The sequence below is a fragment of the Mastomys coucha genome, unplaced genomic scaffold (genome assembly GCF_008632895.1).
Source record: "Mastomys coucha isolate ucsf_1 unplaced genomic scaffold, UCSF_Mcou_1 pScaffold5, whole genome shotgun sequence".
In the NCBI taxonomy this organism is placed as follows: domain Eukaryota; kingdom Metazoa; phylum Chordata; class Mammalia; order Rodentia; family Muridae; genus Mastomys; species Mastomys coucha.
This window is the reverse complement of record NW_022196911.1, coordinates 90,501,644-90,513,513: the sequence shown is the minus strand read 5'-3', so window position 1 is coordinate 90,513,513 and position 11,870 is coordinate 90,501,644. Positions and strand designations below refer to the sequence as shown.

The following is an 11,870-nucleotide window of genomic DNA, read 5'->3' as shown; positions in this document are numbered from 1 at the left end:
GAGAGAGACAGAGAGAGACAGAGAGAGACAGAGAGAGAGACAGAGAGAGAGACAGAGAGAGAGAGAGAGAGAAAGGAGGTAGGACAGGAGGAAGGGAGGGAGGGAGAGAGAGAGAGGGGGAAAGGGGGAGAGGAGGAGGAGGAGGTGGAGGAGAAGGCAGATTTACTGGAACAGTTATAGAGAGACAGGTTGCAGAGAAAGAACAAGCCAGGCATGGGTGAAGACAGAGTGAGCCAGAGAATGAGAAGGACCCAGATAATTAGGACATATTGTCAGAGTTAGTTTGAGGCCAAGCAGAGCAATTCAGAGAGGCCAAGAGAGAGAAGCCAGATTGATCAGTTAGCAGACTGAGGCAGTAAACCTCAGAGACAACAACTACATCAAGTGAATAAAAGTTATATTTACACCATGTGGGCTGGGTGCTAGTGGCACATGTCTTTAATCCCAGAACTGAGGAGCTGAGACAGGTGGGTGTCTGTGAGTTCGAGGCCAGCCTGAACTCAAATTGAGTTCCAGGACAGCCAGAGCTACACAGAGAATCCCTGCCTTGAAAAACAAAACAAAACAAAAACTCCTAAGTGGTAGCCATAGCTGGAGCCTGGGTCCTCTGCACCTCTGTGTGGGTTTTCACATCAAGGTTGGCTATTTCCCGATAGGGAGACTAAGTGAACAGTCTTTTCCCAGAGGTCAGGGGTCAGACAGCTGTAGGTCTTGGAGATGCATCAAAGGTGGCCTTGGTGAAGTTGCCCAGGGTGGCCCTGCATCTCTGGCTGATGTGTAGCTGTCATCCACACCAGCCAGCAGTAGCAGCTTCTTAGTTGGTGTCTTAGTTAGGGTTTCTATTGCTGTGAAGAGATACCCATTCTTAGAAAGGAAAACATTTGATTGGGGCTGGCTTACCGTTCAGAGGTTTAGTCTATTATTGTCATGGCAGGAAGCATGGCAGCATCCAGGCACACTTGGCGCTGGAAGAGTAGCAGAGAGTTCTACAACTGGATCCACAAGATGCAGAAAATTAGTCTGACATGCCTACACCAAGACTATACCCCCTAATAGTGCACTCCCTATGAACCTATGGAGACCATTTTCTTTCAAACCACCACAGTCGGGCACCGGGGCAATGACAATGTCCAGGCCTTACCTCTGAGAGCAGGGATGTGGCACACCAGCACAGAGCCACAGCAGCCTGTCACCTTGCACGGGACAGCCTGGAGTTTGCCAATCTTGTTCCCTAAGTTACCTCTCTACAATGGAAAGGTTGGCAAGACAATAGGCCATAAAAGGGCGGTGGCTAGCTCCTTGGAGCACTTAATACCCAGAGCAATATGACTTTTGAAGTCTACAGTGGTGTCAGAAACCTTGAATCTGCTCCAAAGGCCATTCTGAGTCTATTTCTGCAGTGGCATGATCTTAGGAACTAATTTTTTGTTTTTTAAGATTTATTTATTTTATGTATGTGAGTACACTGTCACTGTCTTCAGACACACCAGAAGAGGGCATCGGATCCCATTACAGAAGGTTGTGAGCCACCATGTGGTTGCTGGGAATTGAACTCAGGACCTCTGGAAGAACAGTCAGTGCTCTTAACCACTGAGCCCTCTCTCTAGAAGGTCGTTCTTGAGGGATGAAACCTGGAAAAAGTCCATAACCTAAGAGTCCTTGATGAGCAGGAAGAACAGGTAGATCTCCTCCAGGGATTTGATTTGTGTGTGTGTATTTTTAAGATTTATTTACTTATATATGCAAACACACCATAGCTGTCTTCAGACACACCAGAAGAGGGCGTCAGATCTCATTACGGGTGGGTGTGAGCCCCCATGTGGTTACTGAGATTTGAACTCAGGACCTTTGGAAGAGCAGGCAGTGCTCTTAACCTGAGGCATCTCTCCATTCTCTCCAGCCCCAATCTTTGTGTTCTTAACCAGGCAACCTGGACTGATGATGGGAGTCCATCCACAGTCCCCAACTTTTCATACAGTATTTCTCCTTTTATGTCTGCTATATTTCAGCTAGCTTTTTTTTTTTTTTTTTTTTTTCGAGATAGGGTTTCTCTGTGTAGCCCTGGCTGTCCTGGAACTCACTCTGTAGACCAGGCTGACCTCGAACTCAGAAATCTGCCTGCCTTTGCCTCTCAAGTGCTGGGATTAAAGACATGCGCCACCACTGACTGGCTTAGGAAGTGTTTTTTATGTTCAGAGCTATCTTGCTGACCTAATCAGAAATTTTATTTGTGATATGGAAAGTTTCAGGCTGTCTCAAAACTTGCTATGTGGGGTTGGTGAGATGGCTCAGCGGATAAGAGCACTGATTGCTCTTCCAAAGGTCCTGAGTTCAGATCCCAGCAACCACATGGTGGCTCACAACCACCCGTAATGAGATCTGATGCCTCTTTTAGTGAGTCTGAAGACAGCTGCAGTAAATTACTCTGGAGTGAGCAGGGCGGAGCGAGCGGGGCTGGCAGAGGTCCTGAGATCAACAGCAGCCACACACATGATGGCTCATGGCCATCTGTACAGCTACAGTGTACTCATATACATAAAATAAAATAAATCTAAAAAAAAAAAAGCCAAACAAACAAAAAACAAAAAAAAAAAACTTGCTATGTAGACTAGTCTGACCTCGAACTCATAGAGATCTGCCTGCCTCTGCCTTTCTGGATTGTTTTGGTTTGTTTTTGTTTTTTCTGAGACAGGGTTTCTCAGTGTAACCAGCCTTGCCTGGCCTGGACTCTTTGTAGACCAGGCTGACCTTGAACTCACAGAGATTTGCCCTTGCTTTCTAGTGCTGGGACTAAAAGCATGAGGCTCCATGCTCTGCCCATATGAACTATTTTAACTACCTTACTTTTATCTTCTCTCTTTACTTCTGAATGTTCAGTTTTTTAATTCTATTTCTCAGTGGGTCTTTTGTTACAAATAGGTTTGTCCCTAGAGAAATATAAATGCCTACCCTCTCCTCTTCAGGTTCCAGTCCTTTTTGGATTGGATTCCTTCAAAGTCTGCACTTGAGGACCAATAAGTTACTGAATTGCCTTACAGGCATGGACAAGGGTTTTTTTAATGGAATCGTGAGTGACACCCCCTTTCAAGTTACCAGACCGGAAAGTCTCTACTCAACTTCCCACCAGTTCCCACCAGTTAACCTTCCCCAGATCTACACAGTCTAGTACCGCAAGCATGTGCCTGCAATTGGAGCAAAATTCCGTATAAACGGAGGAGTGGGTGGAATCTAAGCCAGGAGCTTATGATTCTCCCCACCCACCCATTCCTGTGAGAAAGTCAGCATTCTCATGACAGCAGGCACTGCAGATCTGATGAAGATAGTGGCTTTTACTCAGAAGGCTGCGCCCTGCAACACCTTCTAACAATAGCTTCACTGTGGGGTTGTGGTTTTTGTTTTGTTTTTTGTTTTTTTTTTTTTTAACATTCTAGCTGGGTGGTGGTGACACTTGCCTTTAATCCCAACATTTGGAAGGCAGAGACAGGAGGATCTCTGTGAGTTTGACGCCAGCCTGGTTTATAAATCGAGTTCCAGGACAGCTAAGGGTACCCAGAGAAATCCTGTGTCAAAACACCAAAAACCAAACCAAACCAAAATCTAAAACCACATTCCTTTCCTTTATTCACTAGTACTGGCAGATAGAATCTCTCTATCTATCTATTTATTTGTTTGTTTGTTTATTTATTTATCTATCATTCATTCATTCAGAGACAGGGTCTCATTGTGTAGCCCTTGCTGGCCTGAGACTCCCTGTGTAGACCATGTTGGCCTGGAACTCACAGAGATCTGACTCTGCCTCTAGTAGTGAGATGAAAGATATGTGACACCACACCCAGCCTTATTTATTTACTGAAACAAAGTCTGAGTATGTACTGCAGGTTGGCCTGGAAGTGGCAAGGGATTCTGCCTGTAGGTGCAGCTGACACCTCAGTTTATTATCTTTTACTTATTGTTATGTTTTCATGGTTGATTTTTATTATTATCATTATTATTGTTGTGTGTGTGTATAGATGGTGTTGGGCATTGAACACAGGGCTTTCAACATGCTAAACAAGTCCTCCATCATTTTCACTTTTTTTAATTTTCAAAACAGGGTTTCTCTGTGTAGACCAGGCTTGCTTGCCTTCAACTCAGAGATCTGCCTGCCAACTAAAGGTGTGTGATACCATGCCCAGCTTACCTTTTATTTTGAGACAGCATCTTTCTAAATTGCCCAAGCAGGCCTTGATCTTTTAATTTTCCTGTTCAGTCTCTCTAGAGTAGCTGGTATTATATATATATACCACCAGGCCAGCAACACAGAATTTATAATAACATTGGCCTCCACCTCCTTCTTTCTCCGTCTCCACTCGCCCCATCCCCCTTATCATTTCGGTTAAGACAATTTCCAAGGTTAGTAGCATTATACTCGTTTCACTGTGATTAGAAATTTTGGACACAGGAGAGCATGTTGGCAGATTTATAATCTCAGCATTTTGGAGCAGGAAAGGGGAGGATCAGACATTCAAGACCAATATCAGTTACTTAGTAAGTTTGTAGCCAGGCTGGGCTTCATGATACCTTGTCTCAAAAAAATAGCAACAGTAGGAACCCAGAAGATGGCTCAGTGGGTAAAGGTGCTTCCTGCCAAGCCTGATGACCTGAGTTTAATCCCTGGACTCACCTAGTGTAAGGAGAGACCGACTTCAACAAGTTGTCTTCGGATCCCCATTGTGTGCATGTACAGTGTGCACATACAAATCACATAAAATTGGCTGTAGTGGTGCAAATCTGTAATTTCAGAAGACAAAAGGAAGCAGAAAGATCAAAGTTCAAGGTCATCCTAGGATTTACACAGAATGAGGTCAGCCTGAGCTATATGAGACCCTGTCTCAAAAAAATGCTACTTGTTGTTGATGTTAAGAGCCTGTTTCTCTCTGTGTCTCTCTTTCTCTCTCTCCCTCTCCCTCTTCCCCCCCCTCTCTCTTTCTCTCCAGGCTAGCCACAGACTCCCTGTGTAGCTGAAGATGACTTTGAGTTCCCGAGTCTCCTGCCTTTATCTCCCTGGCTGAGATCATAAGTGGTTGACACCATGCAGGTCTATGAGTCCATTTCTGAATCAGAGAAACAAGGGGAAAGGGATAAAGGCTTCCCCAGGCTAGCCCATAGGCCAAATGACTTATCTTCCCCCTCCCCCAAGACTCTCTCAGAGACTAGTCAGGAAGAAAAAGGGTCATGGCGACCAGAATGTACCCTTCCCTTTGCCAGGACAATTATTTATCTAGAAGGTGTCAACGATTTGTTCAGGGTCATCCACTAAGCCTTCCAGCAAGGGTTTGATCCTGAACTTGGGATACCAGTCAGCACCCTTCATTCCCTGGGCCTGGTCGTCTGAAAACACTGTACAAACTTGATTTGGAGGGCATCATGCCATTTCAAGCCCAGCTTTTTCAAAGTCTCTCCTCTTGACTTGTTCTCCAACGGAACACAGATTCTCTCCGAAACGCTGCCAGAGAGATCTCTGGTCACTCTGGAGATCAAAGAGGGAGTAGTTGTATCACTCATGACCTCAGCTGAACCAGATTAAGGCAAAGGTTCACTAGGCCAACCTCCACCCTCAGCCAACAGTTCCTCCCTGCCAGGACCTTTCTTCTCTTCTTTCCCAGATCGTTCAGGACAACGTGGGGCTAGAAGGTGTAGAATTAGTGTGCCAATCTTTGGTTACCCAGTGCCCAGATCCAGAAATGAGCAGTCACCTCTTCTAGATCTTGTCGCCACCCATCCTCCTTGGATTACATGTTAGAATACATTCCAGAGAGAATTGTAGCTAGAGAGAGGGTTGAGTCACAATGTCTGGGTCCTCTGGAGCAAAGGGAGCAGCTGAGGAAACTGTGTTTAAGACCCCAAGTTAGAACAGACTCATGCCTGATGCCACCTAATCTTGTCTACCTGGTACTCTTCTCAGAGTGACCAGAGTTCTGATCGTGGGGAGGATGCAAGGTCGAATTAAAGCTGACTCTTAGCCTCTGGCTGGACTAGCACCTCCGTCCCCGGTGGTCCCCGAGTACAGAGGGGCTCACCCATAGGACTGGTAGGTCCCAGACTGCCTCTCTCCCCAGAGGTCCTCTGTTCCAGCTGGCAGGCCTCAGGGGCGCTGGGGGGGGGGGGGCAGTTCCTTTGGCCTGTAGCTCACCACCAGGGAAGTTCCCACGTGACCCAAACGCTACTGGGCACGTGGGACCAACCAGCCCAGGCATTGTCATCTGGCTCTATGTAGACTGTTGATTGGTTTCCCATTTATGAAAGCTCCTAGGCCCTCCAAAGTTAGAGTGGTGATTGAAGGAAGGCCCTGTATTGTGCTGCAGAGCGGGTCTTGGAAGCCCCGGTGGGGGGAGGGGGGACAGGGGCGGGACTTCGAGGGAGGGCTCCAAGGGCTGCAGTTCCCACGCAAAGGTGGCCAGGAGCAAGTCGCCACTTCCCGGCCTCTCTTCGCCCCGCCCCGCCCCGCCCCGCGGGGACCCAGTCCTCCTCATCCCATAGGCAGAGCGACCCTCCCGCCTCCCCGCCCGCTTCTTCTTCACCCCCCCCGCTCCCCCCGCCCCCGCCTCCTTCGCTTTCAAAGTTTACTCCGGGCCGGGACTCGCGGCGGAAGCGAACCATGGCTGTCTACCTCGGGATGCTGCGCCTCGGAAGGCTGTGTATCGCGAGCCTGGGGGCGCGGGGGCCCCGGACGCTGCTCTCTCGACCTCGGGCGAACTCGAAGTTGCAGGGTGTCCGCGCTCTCAGGTACCCCGAGCAGCTCTCCGAAAAGAGAGGGGGCTGGGCAGTCCCGAGAAGGGAACTTCTGCAGAGCTTGGCAGGGACTGACGCACACCACCCTATCACCCAGGCAAAGGGAAAAGCCCGGCCTGCCCGGGGTCTGGGGCTGCTGCTCGTAGCTACAGGAGTTCCAGGCTGAGTTCAAATTCTAGTTCAGAATTCTGTATGCGTCCCACGTGGTACACAGGGCCAGGAGTGGAGGCTTTTAATAGTACACCGAGGAATAGAGCTGAATACTGCTGGGACCCTCTCTCAGCTGTATTCATTTCCATGAAACACTTGGGAACGTTTGGGGGTCCTCAGGGCGCTGAGTATAACAGGTCTTTCCTCCCTTTGTTTTCTTTTCTTTTCCTTCCTTCCTTCCTTCTTCCTCTTCCTCCTCCTTCTCTCCTTCTTTCCTCCTCCTTCTCCCCCTCGTCCTCCTCTATTTTTTGAGAAAGGGTTCTCTCTGTGTAGCCGTGGTTGTCCTGAATCTCGCTCTAAACACCAGGCTGGCCTTGAAATCACAGAGATCTGCCTGCCTCTGCCTTCTGAGTGCTGAGACTAAAGACCCACACCACCACTGCCTGGTTTCCCTCTGTCTTCAGTCGTTCCCACTTCTGGGCTGGTTTTCATCTGTCTTTGGTGCAAGGTCTGGGAAGGGGGTTGGCAGGAGAGAATTGGCTGAATAAAGCTAATATGGCCAGACACGGAGGGAACCGCAGGAGCTTGCTGTGGAAAAGCCAAACTGGAGAGCTGACTGCGCAACAAGGTGAATGAATGGTGGTATCTTCGCATCCAGTAGGGATGCACATCGCATATCCTGCTCTACCACACAGCCAGGCAAGCTACTAAGCCTGTTGTCCATATTATGCCGACTCTGGGCGTGGAAAGGAATCGTGGAGGCACAGCGGAAAGGGGACTATATCTCAGAAAACCAGGTTTAAAAGACACTACTAAGGCCTACGACAGTGGTGGTGTGTACCTTTAAGGCAGAGAGGCAGAGTCTCTGAGTTCAAAGCCAGCCTGGCCTATGGAGTAAATTCCAGGACAGCTGCGGCTACACAGAGAAACTCTCTGCACCCAATAAAAATACACCCCCGAGAAGAAGTCGGACGGACAAGTTGGAAGCTGTCTTTTTGGCTGGAACTCTCAGATTACAGCCTTCTGAAAACTAGGAAACAAGCTGGTGTGTGTGTGTGTGTGTGTGTGTGTGTGTGTGTGTGTGTGTATAGTGCTGAATTAGCACTCTAGCACTGATGTACATGCCCAGCCCCTGTGAAGCGCTTTAACATCCTCTGCCTTGTTTCCTGAGGAGACCCAGGGGTCACGGCTGGGTGTCCATGCACTTGTGTTTTTCTGTTTTTGTTTTTTGTTGATTTTAATATGAGTTCATTACAGCTGTCTTCAGACACACACTAAAAGAGTTCATCAGATCCCATTCTAGAGGGTTGTGAGCCACTGTGTGATTGATGGGAATTGAACTCAGGACCTCTGGGAAGAACATTCAGTGCTCTTAACCACTGAGCCATCTCTCCAGCCCAAACTTGTGTTTTAAGTGCAGGTGAAAGCAACTGATAAATGTGTTTTCTTTCATCTATCTCTACCTTACTATTTTGAGGTAGGGTTTTTGACTGAGCCTGGGGTCCACTGATTCTGCTAGGATAGCTAGCCAGTGAGTTCTAGGGATCTTTCTTCTCTGTCCCTCACCCCATAGCACTGAGAAGTTACAGGTGGCTGAGCCACTGTGCCCAGCTTTTGTGTGAATGCTGGGGATCCGAACTCAGGTCCTTTTGACTGAACTGCAGTCGCTTTACTGATTGAACCATTTTCCTAGCCCCAACATTCCTGATCTTTGACATTTTCCTGTGTAAACAAAGCAGGTCATTTACTTGCCTCAGGCTTGTGACCTCTGAGGGTTTCAGTGTCAGGCCTCAGAGAAATTATGTCCAGAAGAGACCCATTTATCAAGAGAAAATAATTTTTTTTCTGAGCATCTGGCCCAACTTCTTCCCATTTCTCTCATGATTGCATCCTTCATTGCTGATTTTCATCCTTTCAAACCAAGTATCTGGTTTGTCCCCTACTCTCTCCTGCAGAGGCCTCCGTCTTAGGCATCTCAAATATTCAGCACACATCTCTGAGAGCCTTAACCTAGCCCTCAGAGGTCAAGTACCTAGGCCCAAAGGACTCAGACCTGAACTGGTAGGAGGATGAGGAGAATCAAGGGGGAGCACTCATTGGTGCCCCAGGCATGGTGGTGTGGGAAGCTGTTGTCCTCCACTCTCTGATTAGGTTACAGGCAGGCTTTGCTGCTGCCCAGCATACCAGGTCCATATCTGAGTTTTCTTTGTGTTTTTGAGGCAGGGTCTTGGTGTGTAACCCAGGCTGCCCTGCCACTTGAAGCTATTAATCTTCCTGTCTCAGCCTCTGAAGCCATGAAATTACAGGCATGTATCACCATGCCTGGCTCAGGTTGCTGGCTTGGCTGAACAGGAAAGAACAAGAGTTTGAAGCTAAGATCTTGAGATACAACCCTGGCTGCTCTACACAGAGTTAAGGACCGAGGGCATGTTACCAAATCTCTCTGAGTGTGGTTAGTTTGTTGCTCATGAATTGGTACCTAGTAGCTTTCTGTGGGTGAGAGGCAGAAGCTAGTAGCTATTGCTTTCAGCTTTTCCTTTGAGGTGGGGCTGACCCTAGCTGGCTAAGGTTTAGACTTGATCTTGACCTTAGCAAGCCCATCAAAGGACAGGTGTGTTGAACCAGCCACCGTCCCTGACTTCAACTCCAACTACTGACAATTGGGTCTCTGTACAATGGCTTCAGTGGGGAAGCCTGCAGCATGGGTACCTGAACCCTAAGTATTTCAGACTTTAGAAATGTCTCCCATCAACTGGGTGGTGGGGGACAGCATGTGTCTTTAAGTCCAGCACTCGGGAGGCAAAGGCAGATGGATCTCTGAGTTCCAGGCCAGCCTGGTCTACAGAGCAAGTTCCAGGGCTGTTACACATTGAAAGCCTGTCTCAAAAAAGAATAAAACCCACCACCGCCACCATAATAACAACAACAGCAACAACAACAAAACCCCCAAAAATCAAAAAAGAAAGGTCTCCCACCAACTTCATCATTATCTTCCTTCTCTCCCTCTGTCTTTCTTTTCTTTTCTTTTCTTTTCTTTTCTTTTCTTTTCTTTCATTCTCTCTCTCTTTGGTGGTACCAGGAATCAAACCCAGAATCTTGTTATGCAAATGCCACCCTCTACCTGCTTGTCTTGTAGGAAGAGTTTGCCACACTCAAATAAAAACTCCCATGTGTTTTCCCTCTGTATTCACAAAGGCACATCTGCTAGCCATTCCCTTTGGATGCCAAAAGTGAGCACTCCACCAAGAGTTTGAACAGTCCTGGGCTCAAACTCTTTATTGCCCCTAAGTAGTTCTTTATAGTTTGCTTCCTTCATAGGCTGTGGGTTCCTTCGGGGAGGTTATATTGAGTGATCATAGGACTTTATGGTATAATTACCTATGGAAATTGCACAGATCTTAAATGCATTGCTCAGTGAGTTTTAATGGTTTTGTTGTCCATTGTTATAACTGAACACCAGAGAACAGAGCAATTTGTAAACTTCTCTTCAGAGTTCACTAACTCGGAGTTCTGAGGGATAGGAGTCCAAGGGCACGCTGCCAGCATGTGCTTGGCACTGGCGAGGGCCATCCTGCTAGGTCATGGCATGGTGCAGAGCGTCACGTGGTAAGACCCAGAAAACTTGCCAGGCAGAGCCATTTCAAAGTAAAGCTATTCCTCTGTAACCCACTGCTCCACAAAAGCATGGATGGATTAGTCCATTCCCAAGTGCAGAGGCCTCATGATCCAAAAATTGCATTCTAAGAACCATTAGCAGACGAATGCGGAGAATCATGTAAACTATATCAACGCTTAAACTCATTATTCAGTTTCCAGAGTTACTTTTTTTCTCAAGACTTTCCCCCCCCTTCATCTTCTTTTCCTTCTGTCCTTTGTGCTTTTATTTATTTTATTTAATAATTTTTAAAAATTTACTTGTAGGCACACGGATGTCTTTCCTGTACGTATGTCTGTGCACCGTGGCCTTGCCTGGTGTCCTCAGAGGCTAGAAGCGGGCATTGGATCCCCTGGAGCTAGAATTCAAGATGGTTGCAGGGCCACCGTGTGGGTGCTGGGAACTGAACCCGAGTCTTCTGGAAGAGAGGCCGGTGCTTTTAATTGTTAAAACAGCTCCTTAGCTCCTTGCTGTTTTAGTTTTTGAGATGGGGTCTCATTTTGTCGTCCAGAGAGGCTCAGACACAGCAGTCCTCCAGTCTCAACCCCAAGTGCTGGCGTCCCAGGCATGGGCCGTCATGCCCAGCTCTGCCTTTCATTTCTTCCTTTTTGTTTATATGGGTTCCTTTTCTTTACTTAAATGTTTGATGAGAACAGTTTAAGGCAGGTTGGTGTTGGCTCACAGTTTGAGTTTAAAGTCCATCACCACAGGGAAGGCCTGGTAGGGAGATGGTTGGCTCTGAGGGCCAGAGTGTAAGGCCTCACACGTAAAGTGGTGTCATGTGACAAGTTGTCATGTTGTGTTCCCAGTCTAAATGGAGAAAAGTGAATGCGGGCTCTCAGAGCGCTTTCTCCTTTCTGTACAGTCTGGAACCCCAGCCTGTGGGATGGTGCCACTCATATTCAGGTCGCTTTTCTTCTCTCCGTGAAACCTCCATGAAATCCTCAAAGAGACACTCACACCTTTGTGATTCCAATTCCAGTAGAGGGTACCATGATTAAGTACCACAGTGTGTGTGTGTGTGTGTGTGTGTGTGTGTGTGTGTGTGTGTGTGTATGTGAGACTGTGTGTGAGCCAAGTGGCACATGCCTTTAATCCCAGCACTTTAATCCCAGGGAGGCAGAGGCAGGTGGATTTCTGAGTTCGAGGCCAACCTGGTCTACAGAGTGAGTTCCAGGACAGTCAGGGCTACACAGAGAAACCCTGTCTCCAAAAAGAAAGAGAGAGAGAGTGTGTGAGAGAGTAGAGAGAGAGAAAGAGAGAGAGAGAGAGAGAGAGAGAGAGAGAGAGAGAG

General features: G+C 47.7%; 1 protein-coding gene across 1 annotated transcript in view; it reads left to right on the top strand.

Annotated features, from left to right (window-relative positions):
• Nucleotides 1-6,515: 6,515 nt before the first annotated feature.
• Acsf2 (acyl-CoA synthetase family member 2) overlaps nucleotides 6,516-11,870 on the top strand; it is a 39,622-nt gene continuing 34,267 nt past the window's right edge. Inside the window, exon 1 of the mRNA XM_031352391.1 lies at nucleotides 6,516-6,765. Coding sequence (XP_031208251.1) covers nucleotides 6,638-6,765 — 128 coding nt within the window. The 5' untranslated portion in view covers nucleotides 6,516-6,637. The remainder of the gene's footprint in view (nucleotides 6,766-11,870) is intronic.